Source organism: Prionailurus viverrinus, chromosome A3, assembly GCF_022837055.1.
Source record: "Prionailurus viverrinus isolate Anna chromosome A3, UM_Priviv_1.0, whole genome shotgun sequence".
Classification (NCBI taxonomy): domain Eukaryota; kingdom Metazoa; phylum Chordata; class Mammalia; order Carnivora; family Felidae; genus Prionailurus; species Prionailurus viverrinus.
The window spans coordinates 90,300,746-90,317,689 of record NC_062563.1 but is presented as its reverse complement, the minus strand read 5'-3'; the positions used below and the strand labels follow the sequence as shown (position 1 = coordinate 90,317,689).

The window sequence follows — 16,944 nt, the reverse complement described above, 5'->3', positions numbered from 1 at the left end:
TCTCTCTGTCTCAAAAATAAATAAACATTAAAAAAATAAAAAAAGAAAAAAAGAAAAAAAGAAAAATGAAAGGATGGAAAAAGACAGTCCATGCAAATGGTAACCAAAAAAGCACAGGAGTGGTATACCAAGTTCAGACAAAATGGATTTTTTTTTTTAATTTTTTTTTTCAACATTTATTTATTTTTGGGACAGAGAGAGACAGAGCATGAACGGGGGAGGGGCAGAGAGAGAGGGAGACACAGAATCCGAAACAGGCTCCAGGCTCTGAGCCATCAGCCCAGAGCCCGACGCGGGGCTCAAACTCCCGGACCACGAGATCGTGACGTGGCTGAAGTCGGACGCCTAACCGACTGCGCCACCCAGGCGCCCCCAGACAAAATAGATTTTAAATCAAAAATTGTTACAAGACAAGGGGCACCTGGGTGGTTTAGTTGGTTAAGCATCTGACTCTTGATTTTGGCTTGGGTTATGATTTCATGTTTCGTAGGTTCAAGCCCCGTGTCTGCCTCTGCAGACAGCATGGAGCCTACCTGGGATTTTTCTCTCCCTCTTTCTCTGCCTCTCCCCTGCTCATGTTCTCTCCTTCTCTTTCAAAATAAATAAATATTTTTTAAAAAACCTATTACAAGCCAAAGGACACTATATAATCATAAAAGGGTCAAATCAAATCACCAAGAAGATATAAGAATTACAAGTATTTATGCACTCAAATACTAAATCAATTGGGCAAATTTTTAAAGAGCTAAATCAATTGGGCAAATTTTTAAAGACTTGAAGGGAGAAATACACAGCAACACAGTAATATTAAGAGATTTCAATACCTCACGTTCAGTAATGGACAGATAAAACAACCATACAGAACAGTAAGGAAACAGAGGAACTGAGTAACACTGTAGACCAATGGGACCTAACACACATATACCGAACACTCCACCTAAAAACAGCAGAATACACATTTTTCTCAAGTACACATGGAACATTCTTTAGGGCAGAACATGTTAAGCCACAAAACAAGTCTTAACAAATTCAAGGAGACTGAAATATACAGTATTTTTCTCAATCACAATAGAATGAAACTAGCAATCAATAGCACAGAAAAAAACCTGTAAATTTCCAAAATATGTATAATTTAAACACATATTCAAAAAATTAATGGGCCAAACAAGAAGTCACAAAGGAAAATAAAAAATACTTTGACACAACTGAATATGAAGACACAAAATACCAAAACTTATGTGATACAGCAAAAGCAATGCTGAAAGGGTAGTATGTGTATATTAAAAAAAAAAATCATGATATCAAATCGATAGCCTAACTTACACCTCAAGGAACAATGAACTAAACCTAAAGCAAGCATAAGGAAAGAAATAATAAACAATGGAGCACAGATAAACAAAATACTGAAAAAAAAAAAATCAGTGAAACTAATAGCTGAGTTTTTTTAAAGACCAACAAAATTGGCAAACCCTTAACTAGATTGACTAAGAAAAAAGAAAAAAGACTCAAGATAATAAAATCAGAAAATTAAAGAGGAAAAATTACAAGCAATGGCACAGAAATAAGGCTTATAAGAGAACAGTATGAACAATTCTATACCAACAAATTGGACAGCAAAGAAGAAATGCATGAATTCCTGGAAACACACATTCTACCAACACTGAATCATGAAAGATTAGAAAATCTGAACAAACCTGTAACTAGCAAGAAGACTGAGTTGGTAATCAAAAACCTCCCAACAGGGAAAAGCCAAGGACCAGATGGCTTCACTACAGAATTCTACCAAACAATTAGAAAAGAATGAACAAGGGCACCTGGGTGGCTCAGTCGGTTGAGCGTCCGACTTCGGCTCAGGTCACGATCTCGCGGTTTGTGGGTTCGAGCCCCGCATCGGGCTCTGTGCTGACAGCTCGGAGCCTGGAGCCTGCTTCGGATTCTGGGTCTCCCTTTCCCTCCGCCCCTCCCCTGCTCACGCTCTGTCTCTCTGTCTTAAAAATGAATAAAACATTTAAAAAAATTATTTTTAATAAAAAAAAAAAAAGAATGAACATCAATCTTCCTAGAACATTCCCAAAAAATTGAAGAGGAAGGAACACTTCCTAACTCGTTCTATGAGGCTAGTATTACCTTGATACGAAGCAGCCAGCCAAAGACACTATAAGAAAACTAATATCAATATCCTTGATAAACACAGAAGCAAAAATCCATAACAACTTACTAGCACAGAATTCATAGCACATTAAATGGACTGTATACCATATTCCAGTGGGATTTAACCCAAGAACACAAGGGTGGTTCAACATATAAAAACCAATCAACATAATAGCTCACATTAACAGAATTAAGGATAAAACAAAATGATTATTTCAACTGCTGCAGAAAAAGCATTTGACAATATTCACCACCCTTTCATAATAAAAACACTCAACAAACTAGAAAAAGAAGAAAACTACCTCAACATAGTAAGAACCAGATATGAAAAACCCACAGCAAACATCATATTCAATAGTGAAAGACTGAAAGTATTTCCTGTAAGATCAGGAATAAAGACTTTCACCACTTCTATTCAAAATAATTCTGGAAGTTCAAACCAGAGCATTAAGCAAGAAAAGGAAATAAAAGGCAACCAAACTGGAAAGGACAAAGTAAAATATCTCATTTGTAGATGATAGAGTCTTATATAGAGAAAACTTTAAAGATTACACACACGCAGTTAGAATAAGCTAATTCATCAAAGTATCAGAATACAAAGTCAACACACAAAAATCCATTGCATTTCTATACACAGTAAACAATCTGAAAAGAAATTACAAAAACAATTCCACTTACAATGCATTAAAAAGAATAAACAACTTAGGGGGCGCCTGGGTGGTTGAGTTAGTTGAACATCCGACTTCAGCTCAGGTCATGATTTCACAGTTTGTGAGTTCCAGCCCCACATCGGGCCCTGTGTTGACAGCTCAGAGCCTGGAGCCTGCTTCGGATTCTGTGTCTCCCTCTCTCTCTCTCTGCCACTCCCCTGCTCACACAGTCTCTCTCAAAAATAATAAACATTAAAAAAAAGGTTCAACGGTGATTTAAAAAAATAAAATAAAAAGAATAAAATATTTAGGAATTAACCAAAAAGGTGAAAATCTTATACAGTGTAAACTACTTTACCCAAAATGACATACAAAAATTAACTAAAATGGATCAAAGACTTAAACGTAAGACCTAAAACAAGAGAACTCTTATAAGAAAACATGGAACAAAAGCTTCATGACACTGAATTTGGCAATGATTTCCTGGTATAGGTAACAAAAGGAAAAAGAGACTAACTGGACTTCATGACAATAAAAAAAAATTGCGCATCAAAAGACACTATCAACAGAGTAAAAAGACAAACCACAGAATGGGAGAAAAAAATATTTGCAAGTCATATATCTGATAAGAGAGTCATAGTTAGAATATATAATGAAAACTATTACAACTCAATAATAAAAAGACAAATAACCCAATTAAAAAATAGGCAAAGGATCTGAATAGACACTTTACCAAAGAAAACATACAAATGGCCAATAACCACATGAAAAAATGCTCAACATCACTAAACATCAGGGAAATGGAAATCAAAACTACAACAAGATACCACCTCATACCCTTTAAGGTGGCTACTATCAAAAAAAAAAAAAAAAAAAAGAAACAGAAAATAAGTGCTGGTAAGAATGTAGAAACACTGAAACCCTCATGCACTGTTGATGGAGCTACAAAAGGTAAAGCCACTGTGGAAAACAGTGCGATAGTTCCTCAAAACATTAAAAATAAAATTACCATATGATCCATCAATTCCACTTCTGGGTATATACCCCAAAGAACTGGCAGCAGTCCCAAGTGTCCATTGATAAATAAATGGATTAGCAAAATATGGTAAGTGCATACAATGGAATATTATTAAGGGAATTAAATATTAAAAGGGAAGGATATTCCTACAAAGGAATTCTACATATTCTATAGTATGAGTGAACCTTGAAGACATCACGCTAAGGTGAAGTAAGCCAGTCACAAAATGACATATACTGTTAAGATTCCGCTTAAATGAGGTAACTAAAGTAGTCAAATTCATAGAAACATAAACATGGTGGTTACCAGAGGCTGGGGTGAGAGGAATGGGAAGTTGTGTTTAATGGGCACAAAGCTTCAGTTTTGCAAGATGAAAAGAGTTCTGAAAATTGGTTGTACAACAATGTTAATATATTTAACGTTATCAAACTGCACACTTAAAAATGGTTAAAATGGTAAATTTTATATTTATTTTGTCACAATTAAAAATAATTCGGGGCGCCTGGGTGGCGCAGTCGGTTGAGCGTCCGACTTCAGCCAGGTCACGATCTCACGGTCTGTGAGTTCGAGCCCCGCGTCGGGCTCTGGGCTGATGGCTCAGAGCCTGGAGCCTCTTTCCGATTCTGTGTCTCCCTCTCTCTCTGCCCCTCCCCCGTTCATGCTCTGTCTCTCTCTGTCCCAAAAATAAATAAACGTTAAAAAAAATAAAATAAAATAAAATAAAATAAATAATTCAAGCCCCAGATAAACAAAAGAGAAAATTTCTTGATAACAAACCTATTTTACAGAAAATACTAAGGGATGTTCTTCAGGATGAAAGCAAGTGACACCAGTGAGTAATTCAAACTTATAGAAAACAACAAAAAGGGCTAATCAAAGCAATATTGCAGGTAATTGCAAAAGACAGTATAATGGCATACTTCTCCTTTCTTCCTTTCACTGATTTAAAAAGCAACTATATCAAACAATATATATCTAACTGTATTGTTGGGCCTATAACATAGAAATGTATTTGATAATGACAGCACAAAGGAGATCAACAGGAACAGAGTGCAATGGAATAGGAAAATGACCCCATGGGGCGCCTGGGTGGCTCAGTCCGTTGAGCTTCCAACTTCAGCTCAGGTCATGATCTCACAGTTCATGGGTTCGGCCTGCATCAGGCTCTGGGCTGACAGCTCAGAGCCTGGAGCCTGCTTGGATTCTGCGTCTCCCTCTATCTCTGCCCCTCGTGGCACGTTCTCTCTCGTTCTCTCTCTCTCTCTCAAAAATAAACATTAAAAAAAAATTTTTTTTAATGAAAAAAGAAAATGACACCAGATAGTAACTCAAAAAAAGGGAAGAAATGAAGAGTACAAAAAAGGGATAAGTAGATTAATATAACAATCACTACAAATATATCTTTGTTATTCTACCTTCTGCCAGATTCTTCAAAAAACCTAAGATTTTATAAAGTTTTAACTATAACAACATATTGCTGAGTATAACACATGTAGACATATGCCTAATAGTAACAGCATTAAAGAAGGGGTAGGGAATGGACCTGTATGGGCATAAAGTTTCTATGTGGCAATATAAAGACTAAAGGAAAAAAACAGACACAAGATATACAGAAAATAAAAAGCTAAATAGCAGAAATAAATCCAAGCATATTATTAACACTACACGTGAATGAACCAAACAATCCAATCAAAGGCATATGTTGTGTTAGATTGCATGAAAAAGAAGATTCAACTGTATGCTATCTATAGGAGACACACTTTAGGCTCAAAAAGACAAACAGGTTATAAGTTAAAGAATAGATAAAAAAGATTTACTATGCAAACAATCATAAAATAGATAGAGTGGCTATAGTAATATCAAGACAAAACATATTAAAACATAATGAAATACCTAAGAACAAATTTAACCAAGGAGGTGAAAGACTTGTACTCTGAAAACTATAAAACACTGATGAAAGAATTGAGGACAACACAAATGGAAAGGTATTCCATGCTCATGGAATGGAAGAACCAATATTGTTAAAATTTCCATACTACCCAAAGCAATCTGCAGATTCAATACAATCCCTATCAAAATGCCAGGAACACTTAATCCTTGTATGGAACCACAAAAGACCCCAAATGGCCAAAGCAATCTTGAAAAGTAAAGGAGTCCTTGGGTGGCTCAGTCAGTTAAGCATCTGACTCTTGATTTCAGCTCAGGTCATGATCTCATAGTTATGACTGAGCCCCACATTGGGGTCCAGGCTGAACATGAAGCCTGCTTAAGATTCTCTCTCTCAACTGGGGCGCCTGGGTGGCGCAGTCGGTTAAGCGTCCGACTTCAGCCAGGTCACGATCTCGCGGTCCGTGAGTTCGAGCCCCGCGGCGGGCTCTGGGCTGATGGCTCAGAGCCTGGAGCCTGTTTCGGATTCTGTGTCTCCCTCTCTCTCTGCCCCTCCCCCGTTCATGCTCTGTCTCTCTCTGTCCCAAAAATAAATAAACGTTGAAAAAAAAATTTTTTTAAAAAAAGATTCTCTCTCTCAACTTAACAGAAGACCATAGGGGAAGGGAAGGGCAAAAAAAAAAAAAGTTACAACCAGAGAGGGAGGGAGGCAAGCCATAAGAGACTCTTAAATGCAGAGAACTGAGGGTTGATGGGGGGTGGGGACGAGGGGAAAGTGGGTGATGGGCATTGAGGAGGGCACTTGTTGAGATGAGCACCAGGTGTTGTATGTAAACCAATTTGACAATAAATATTAAAAAAAAAAAATTCTCTCCCTCTCTCTCTCCCCTTTGGCCCCTCCCTCATGAGTGCGTGCACTCTCTCAAATTAAAAAAAAAAAAAAAAGGAAGAAAACAAAAACAAAACTGGAGGTATCACAATCCCAGATCTCAAGATATACTACAAAACTACAATAATCAAAACAATACAGGGGCGCCTGAGTGACTCAGTCGGTTAGGTGTCCAATTTCAGCTCAGGTCATGATTTCACAGTTCGTGAATTACAGCCCCGCATCAGGCTGGGTGCTGACAGCTCAGAGCCTGGAGCCTGCTTCAGATTCTGTGTCTCCCCTGCCCCACTCACGCTCTGTCTCTGTCTCCTTCAAAAATAAATAAACATTAAAAAAAATTATTTTTAAACAGTATAGTACTGGCACACACACACAAATATATATATAAATGGAACAAAATAGAGCCCAGAAATAATATAATATTAACATAACATAAATTGATTATATGACCATTAATCTTTGACAAAGGAGGCAAGAATACGTAATAGAAGATAGTACCTTCCTTCAACAAATGGTGTTGGAAAAAGTGAACAGCTACATGCAAAAGAATGAAACTGGACCACTTTCTTATACCACATACCAAAATAAACTTAAAATGAAAAAAAAAAAAAAAAAAAAGATGGATTAAGGACCTAAATGTGAGACCCGAAACCATAAAAATCCTAGAAGGGCTCACAGTCAGTAATTTCTCTGACACTGGCCACACAACATTCTTCTAGATATGTCTCCTGAGTCAAGAGAAACAAAAGCAAAACTAAACTCTTTGGGATTACATCAAAATAAAAAGCTTCTGCACAGCAAAGTAAATAATCAACAAAACTAAAGACAACCTACTGAATGGGAGAAGGTATTTGCAAATGACACATCCAATACAGGGTTAGTACCCCCAAAATATAAAAAACTTACACAACACCAAAAAAGCAAATAATCCAATTAAAAAATGGGCAAAAGACATGAACAGACATTTCTCCAAAGAAGATATCAGATGGTGAAGAGACACAAGAAAAGATGCTCAACATGAAGGAAATGCACATCAAAATCACAATGAGGTATCACCTCACATCTCTAAGAATGACTAAAATCAAAAACGCAAGAAACAAATGTTGGTGAAAATGTGGAGAAAAAGGAGCCCTCAGGCACTGCTGGTGGAAATGCAAACTGATGCAGCCTCCATGGAAAACAGTATGAAGGTTCTTAAAAAAATTAAAAATAGAACTACTACATGATCCAGTAATTTCACTACTGAGCATTTACCCTCAAAATATGAAAACATTAATTTGAGAAGATAAATGCGCCCCTATGTTTACTGCAGCATTATTTATAATAGACAAATTATGGAAGCAGCCCAAGTGTTCATTGATAGACAAATGGACAAAGATGATGTATAGATACACACACACACACACACACACACACACACACACACACCAGAATATTACTCAGCCATAAAAGAAGATGAAATCTTGCCGTTTGCAATAACATGGATGGATCTGGAGGGTATAATGCTAAGTGAAAGAAGTCAATCAGGGAAAGACAAATACCATATGATTTCATTCATATGGGGAATTTAAGAAACAAAACAAAGAAAAAAGAGACAAACCAAAAAAGACTCTTGTCTATAGAGAACAAACTGATGGTTACCAGACGGGAGGTAGGTGGGGGGGGATGGGTGAAATAGGTAAAGGGGATTAAGAATATACTTACTAATCATGATGAGCACTGAGTAATGTATAGAATTGTTCAATCACTTTATTGTACACCTGAAATGAATACTGTATATTAACTATACTGGAATTAAAATTTAAAAATATTTTTTAAAAACAATATGAAAACAAAAAAAAAATTACTCAATACAAACAGGAATGTTTCACAATAATAAAACAGTCAGGGGTGCCTGGGTGGCTCAGTTGGTTAGGCAACTGACTTCAGCTCAGGTCATGATCTCACGGTTTGTGAGTATGAGCCCCATAATGGGCTCTGTGCTGACAGCCCAGAGCCTGGAGCCTACTTCAGATTCTGTGTCTTCCCCTCTCTCTACCCCTCCCCTGCTCACGCTCTGTGTCTCTCTGTCTCTCAATAATAAATAAATGTTAAAATTAAAAATTAAAAAAAAAAGTCAATCTGCCAAGAATGCATAATAATTAAAAATCTATATGCACCTAACACCAGAGCCCCCAGTAAAAAATGAAAGAAAAACTGAAAGAAATGAAGGAAGAAATAGACAATTCAACAATAATTAGACTTCAATACCCCATTTTCAAAAAAGTAGATGGATAGAGATTCTGTGAATCATTCTTGAACATTAAAAAGAGAGCAGAACAAATGGAATTAGAAATTTAAAAAACAATACCATTTACAGTAGCACACTCCAAAATTAAAATACTTAGGTATAAATCTAACCAAATATGTACAGAATCTATATGAAAGAAACTATAAGCCTCTGGTAAAAGAAATCAAAGAGGAGCTAATTAAATGGACAGATATTCCATGTTCATGATTTATCAGACTCAATACTGTCAACATGTCAGCTCCTCGTAATATGATGTATAGATTCAACACGATTCCAATCACAATCAAAATTCCAGGCAAATTATGTTGTGGGTATTGACAGATTTTTCTTAAAGTTTATAAGAAAAGGCAAAAGACCAGAACACTCAATACAAAATTAAAGAAGACAAAGTGGGAGGGCTGATACTATCTGACTTCACGACTCACTATAAAGCTACAGCAATCAAAAAAGTGTAGTATTGGCAAAAGAACATACAAACAGATCACTGTAACAGAACAAAGCCCAGAAACAGACCCACATAAATACAGTCAACTCATCTTGGAGAGGAACAAAGGTAATATAAGGGAGCAAAGATGTTCTTTTCAACAAATGGTAGTGGAACTACTAGACATCTACATCCAAAAAAATGAATCTAATGAAAAAAATGAATCTAAACACTAATTTTACATGTTTCACAAAATTTAACTCAAAACAGATCACAGATATAAATACAAAATGCAAAACTATAAAAACTATAAAACACCTAAAAGATAATATAAGAGAAAACCTAGATGACCTTGAGTATGATGATGAGTTTTTAGGTATAGCACCAAAAGCACAATCCTTGAAAGAAATAATTAATAAAATGGGCTAATTAAAATTAAAAACTTCTGTTCTGTGAAAGACAATGTCAAAAGAATGAAAAGACAAGCGACAGACAAGGAGAAAATATTTGTAAAAGACAATACGGACTATTAACCAAAATACACAACTCTTATTAAAATTCAAAGATACAAAAACAAACAACCCAATTAGAAAATGGGTAATAGGGGCGCCTGAGTGGCTCAGCTGGTTAAGCATCTGACTTCGGCTCAGGTCATGATCTTGTGTTCATGAGTTCAAGCCCCACATTGGGATCTCTGCTGTCAGTGCAGATCCTGCTTTGGATCCTGTCTCCCTCTCTTTCTGCCCCTCCCCCACGTGTGCTATCTCTCTCTCTCTCTCTCTCTCTCTCTCTCTCTCAAAACTAAATAAATACATTAAAAAAAAAAGAAAATGGGTAATAGATCTGAACAGACGCTTCATCAAAAAAGATGTATATCTGGAAAACAAGAACACGACAAGGTGCTCAACATCATATATTAGGGAAATGCAAATTAAAACAGTGAGATCACCACTACACACCTACTAGAAGGGCCAAAACCCAAAACACTGACAATACCAAATGCTGCTCAGAATACAGAGCAATAGGAACTCTGATTCATTACTCAATGATGATGGGAACGCAAAATGGTACAATCACTCTGGAAGACACTCTGGCAGTTTCTTACAAAACTAAACACACTCTTAGCATACAATCTAGCATTCCCTTAAGCCAAAGCCTAATCCAGAGCAAGGCTCAACCCTGCTCAATTGTATGAAGGCTGAGAGAAGTGAGGATACTGCAGAAAACTATGAGACTAGCAGATAGCAGAGGTTGGTTCATGAGATTTAAGGAAAAAAGCGATCTCCATAACAAAAGTGTAACATGAAGCAGCAAGCGCTGATATAGAAGGTGCAGCAAGTTATCCAGAAGACCCAGCTAAGAAAATTAATGAAGGCAACTATACTAAACAGATTTTCAATGTAGACAAAACAGCCTTATGTTGGAAGAAGATGCCGTCTAGGGTTTCCATAGCTAGAAAGAAGTCAACACCTGGCTTCAAAGCTTCAAAGGACAGGCTACTCTCTTGTTAGGGGCTAATGCAGCTGGTGACTTTAAATTGAAGCCAATGATCATTTATCATTCTGAAAATCCTGGGGCCCTTAAGAATTATATACTCTGCCTGTACTCTATAAATGGAAACACAAAGCCTAGAAGACAGTTATGTCTGTTTATAACATGGTTTAATAAACATTTTAACCCCACTGCTGAGACCTTGATCAAAGACCTTAATGTAAGAGCAAAAATTATAAAACTCTTGGAGGAAACATACAGGTAAATCTTTATGAATTCACATTCGGCAACAGGTTCTAAGATAGGACACCAAAAGCATGAGCAACAAAAGAAAAAAAGACAAATAAGACTTCATCAAAAATAAAAACTTTTTGGGGCATGTGGGTGGCTCAGGTGGTTAAACATCTGACTCTTGGTCTCAGCTCAGGTCTTCATCTCAGGGTTGTAAGTTCAACCCCTGCATTGGGCTCCATGCTGGGCATGGAGCCTACTTTAAAAAATAACATAACATAACACAACACAACACAACACAACACAACACAACACAATACAATACAATAAAATAAAATAAAATAAAATCTATTGTGCTTCAAAGAACACTATCAAGAATGTGAAAAAACCCACAGACTGGGAAAAAATATTGCAAAGCAGACACCTTATAAAAGAATATTAAATTCACATTGTGGAAAATATGAAGAATAAATAATTCTTACATCTCAAAAGTACATAGACAAATGACCAAAATAAAAATAAGCAAAGGATCTGAATGGGCATGTCACCAAAGAAGATATACAAATGGCTAATAAGCACAAGAAAAGATGCTCAATATCATAAGCCATCAGGGAAATCCAAGTCAAAACCACAACGAGATACCACATCACATCCACCACGATGGTTATAATCAAAGTCAAATAATAACAAATGTTGACAAAGATGTAAAGAGATTGGAATGTTCGTACACTGCTTGTAGGAATGTAAAAGAGTGCAGCAGCCATTTGGGGAAACAATCGGACAGTTCCTCAAAGGACAAATATGGAGTTACCACATGTCCAGCAATTCCACTCCTAAATATATACCCAATAGAAATGAAAACATGTCCACATAAAAACTTGTACATAAATGTTTATAGCAACATTCTTCGTAACAGCCAAAAGGTAGGAAAAAAACCAAATGTCTATCAACCAGTGAATGAAAAACAAATATAGTATACCCATACAATGAAATTTTAATCTGGCTCAGTTGGTTAAACATTGGACTCCTGGTTTCAGCTCAGGTCATGATCTCACCGTTTCATGAGTTTGAGCCCCACACTGGGCTCTGCGCTGGCAGTGCGGAGCCTGCTTGAGATACACACTCTCTCTCTCTCTCTCTCTCTCTCTCTCGCTCTCGCTCTCGCTCTCTCGCTCTCGCTCTCTGCCCATCCCCTACTCATGCTCTCTCAAAAATAAACACACTTAAAAAAAAAAGCAAAACCATTATCATTTATAAAATATCCCAATAAAATGCAGCAGTTCCTTAAGAGAAAACACACTATGACACAGTTTTTATGCTAAGAAAACAAGGATTAATATTAAGAATAAAATATATATTGGGGTACCTGAGTGGCTCAGTCTGGTTAAGCCTCCGACATTGGCTCAGCTCATGATCTCCCAGTTTGTGAGTTCAAGCTCCGGGTTTGTGAGTTCAAGTTCTGTGTCGGGCTCACTGCTGACAGCTCAGAGCCTGGAGCCTACTTCGGATTCTGTCTGTCTGTCTGTGTCTCTGTTTCTCCCCACCTCCCCCACTCATGCGCGCACATGCGCTCTCTCTCTCTCAAAAATAAACAAATATTATAAAAAATTTAAAAGAATGAAATGTGTGTCAATAGGTCAAAAAAGATAAATTATACACTGTAGACAAATCTGGAGACAGGGGTCAGGAAAGTGAAAAAGGGGTTCAGGCCTGATGTTGAACATCAGGAGAGGGCTAGAGGCTAAGAGTGAAGATGTGCAAGAAGCGGAGGGAGGAAACACAAAGATTTCCAAACACTGTTCATGACCCAGTTAAAAGATGGAGACCAAGAATTTCTGGTGATACCAATCCATATAACTGAATTATCTTCCCTAGCACAGCTCAGAAATTTAAGTTTAGGAATTACAAGGAGAGGTGTTTGAAATGATCCATGTTCAACGGCCTGCAGAACCAGTGTTAAGACCAACACGGTAAAAGCTCTGAACCACTCACTTCCTAAACTCCTTAAAAAGACTTGGTTGTAAGGCTGGGCACATTTCACTCCGAACTCATGCCTTAGCTCAGTCTCACAACTACAAACTTAATTGCTACCTTATACATTACCATTAGTACATCCTTATGATCTAATAAGAGAGAAATAAGTGAATCAAACCCTTACAATTTTGTCATTTAACTTGACACTAGACAGAACTAAATGTTTCCTATCATTTGGTCTCATCCTTTTAATACACTGCATTAAATACTACACAACTTATCTTCAAAAAACTTTATAGTTCATAAATTTCTAGCAAGAAACACTAAAGTCTCTTTCCCCTTTAAACATCTTCCAACTTATGCCAGTAAAATTCAATGTCAGCAAACTAAGGGAAAAAATCATAATACTCTTTATATCATCTTAAAACCACCTTTACTTTAATTTTTTAATGTTTATTCATTTTTGAGAGACAGAGAGTCAGAACATGAGCAGGGGAGGGGCAGAGAGAGAGGGGAAACAGAATCCAAAGCAGGCTCCAGGCTCTGAGCTGTCAGCACAAAGTCCGATGCAGGGCTCAAACTCACAAACCATGAGATCATGACCTGAGCCAAAGTCAGATGCTTAACCAACTGAGCCACCCAGGCACCCCTTAAAACTACATTTAATACTGAACACCTTCTATACCTTCATATATTCTCCAAGGTAAGCAGTAAAATACCTGATTTCTCTTAAAACAAAAACAAAAAAAAAAAAAACCCACTTCTTTGGAGGGGGTGGGGGAGAAACACTAGGCTCTAAGAAGTAGGGTTGTCTATTATATATAGATCACTATTAGACAGGATAATAATTTTTCATATTGTCTATAATAAGAGTTAAAGTGGTTTAATACACTCCTCCTCTAGGCTTGGAGATATAAATTTAAATACTAATAGTTTGATTCAAACAAGAAATCATAGAACAAAATAAAAGTTAGGAGACCTCATCCACAAGTGTAGCTTTAATTATGGTCTATATGCAGATAACTTACAGCTTGAAATCTCCAACCCAGACTTCTCCTTTGATCTCCAAAAACAATCTTAACACTCATCTCAGCCAATCCCATCAACCCCTCCCTCCCATCACTCCCACCTCTAACCTGGCCATATCTCAATATTTGACACAATCATTCATCCAATAATCTAACACCAAACACCTTCTTGCCTCCATGTTCCACACCTAATCCATTATTAGTGTAATAATAATGTAAAATTAATGGATAAGTACAATGATTTTACCTCTTAAATATTTCTCCAATCAGTCTGTTTTTTTTTTTCTATATCCACCAACACCTCCTTGTTGCAAAATATGGTCATCTTTTGCCTGGCAATACTGCAATGGCTTACTAATTAGCATCCCTGACATATTGCCACTTCCCCTTCCCCATCCTGCTGTCAAAGCTGTTCTCCACTCTGCTACAAAGTGATGTTTCTGAAACACAAATTTTACTATATACCCCATTTTCAATGACTTTCCAAAGCTCCAGAGATAAATCTTTTATCTATATTGGCCTTTAGTTTCCTGGAAATGCCATGCTTTCTCCCACATTACCTTTCCATGTGCCTTTCCCTCAACTGAGAGGCTTTCTCTTTGCTAGTTAACTTTAATTTGTCTTCAGATCTTAGCTCTATCAGAACTTCCTCAGGGAAGCTTTCCCCAGAGTCACTAACAAGATCAGATTCCATTTCCGTATGCTTTCAAAGCATGTTAGTACATATCAGTTTTACTTTTATTCATGTGGCCAAATGAATTCTGTCTGCCTCCCTCTTATGTGAACACTAGTGAGGCAGAGATAAAAAAAAAAAAAATGTTTGGGTTCACCAAGGTTCCAACCAGCACAACAGGTGAATGCCCTAATGAGTGCTCAATGAGTAAGTGCCCACTGGAACATTTACCAGGCAAAACAATAATTCTTTAATGATCAACAGTCTATAGGCAGCAATGTCCAAAAGAACTTTCTGTGATTAAGGAACTATTCCGTATCTGCACTTTCCAATAGTGGCCGCTAGTCAAGTGTGGCTATTGAGCACTTAGTATAACAGAGGCATTGAATTTTTAGTTTAATTAACTAAATAAGATGTAAAGAGCCGCATGTGGCTAGTAATGACTGTACTGAACAGCACAAGTCTATGTAAGACTTTTCTCTTTTCAACTGTTGTACTTTGCTGCATTTTGTCACTCTGCATAGTTTACATACATCTTGTCTATGGAGCAGTCCTAGACAATAAACCCCTGGGCTTCTTGTGGTCCCCACACATACCCTGCACACAACAGAAACTTAATAAATGTCTGATGATTTGATATCTGAATTGTAGAGCAAACTTTCTTTTTCTCCCTGAGAAGCTAATGAATTAAATGTAGTTATTTTCAAACCGGTCTTCAGAAGCCAACCATAAAATCAGCTCTTTCTCCATTGTGTAATACCTTGTGCTTTCTAGCTTTCCAGACTGTTTGGAACTGCCGCATAAACCTCCTGCTACCGACTGGGGACCCCTTTATTGCTACAAACGAGGGTCCGGTGAAGTACAATAGGCGAGGAGCCTCTGGAGACTAATCATGTAGTGTCCATAATCCACACTACTCCCTCAAGAAGAGTCCTGCCCTTCAGGCATACTAATCTAATTGTCTCCCCAACAAAACAGTCCCTGGGCAACCTTACTCTCCACTCCAACACCGCCGTTTTCCCCTCCCGCAGGGCACAAGGAGCCCCACCTCCCTCCCAAAGCGTTGCTTCACCACACCCACTGGGAATACTGGCTCTCAGAACGTCTGGTGTAATTCAAAAAGCCCGGGACCCAACGAGAGGAGTAAACAAGAGAGGTCTTTGCCAGTAAGAATGGGAAACTTGGCGTAGCCAACCAGAACCTGAACAAGAGTGTGGGCCCAGGACGCGAGATGGCCCCTACAAGGCTCTAAAAGCGCGCTTATTATTTGTCGCGCACCGTGACCCGCAGCGAGCAGGAGGCAGCAGGGTAGAAAGCAGGCGGAGCGCTCAGGGACTACCCGTCACCCTGCCCGACGGCAGCCCACATCTCTCCCCCGCCTGGCTCACCTTCTCCGGGCCGGTCCGCTCGTCCTCCAAGAAGCGGTGGCTCGGGCGCGACGACGAAAGCAAACTCCCGCTGGGGTGCGCCTGCAGCCAGGCCTTGGCCTCCTCGTCGTCCTCGTCGTCCGTGCTCTCCCGTGGCTGGCTCTCATAATTAAAGTCCGAGTCCAGCTCCCGCCCCTCCCCTTCCTCCACCTCCTCCACCACCTCCACCACCTCCACCACCTCGTCCTCTTCCTGGTTCGCAGACTCCTCCGCCTGTTCCTCCTCCTCCTCCTCCTCCTCGAGCTCGCCGGGCCACGGCAGGTCCTCGGGCTCCATGTTGGCGTCTCGCTCTAGGAGGCAGAGGAGGAGGGGGAGAGGAGAAAGGGGAGGAAGGGTAGGGGAAGAGAGCTGACTGGCGGTTGCGGCCGCGCGCAGGCGCAAAGACCGCCGCGGCCTCGCACCCGGCGCCGCGACGCGCGGACGGGGCGGGGCAGGGAGTGAGAGCGCGGGTTGCTAAGGACGCCCCGCGGGGAGGCCCGAGGTGTGGCTAGAGGTGGCGAGGGAGTGGCGTAGCCCTCGTCACACGCTGGGACGTTGCTCACAGTACTGAAAGCTCACAATAAACTCGGACTGGGGTCTTCTCGAGGGAGGGGAGAATTTCGTCCTCGGTTGGACCAAGTCAAAACTGAATTTTGCCCTTGCACCGGGAGGAGATCGGACTCTAGGATAAACCTATGATAGTCAAACTTGCAAGTTACAAATTTTTAAAGGTTGAGTGCCTGCCATTAGACAGGCTGTATGATGGGCACTTGAACCTAGCGGCGAAAAAGTGGGGCGGTAGAGGAGTTAAGCTGGTACCAGAAAAATGGAA

General features: G+C 38.9%; 1 protein-coding gene across 2 annotated transcripts in view; it reads right to left on the bottom strand.

Annotated features, from left to right (window-relative positions):
- Positions 1-16,506, bottom strand: part of ALMS1 (ALMS1 centrosome and basal body associated protein) — a 227,426-nt gene extending 210,920 nt beyond the window's left edge. For both annotated transcript variants that reach the window (XM_047854528.1, XM_047854529.1), the window contains exon 1: positions 16,095-16,506. In XM_047854528.1, coding sequence (XP_047710484.1) covers positions 16,095-16,409 — 315 coding nt within the window. In that variant the 5' untranslated portion in view covers positions 16,410-16,506. The remainder of the gene's footprint in view (positions 1-16,094) is intronic.
- Positions 16,507-16,944: the final 438 nt, after the last annotated feature.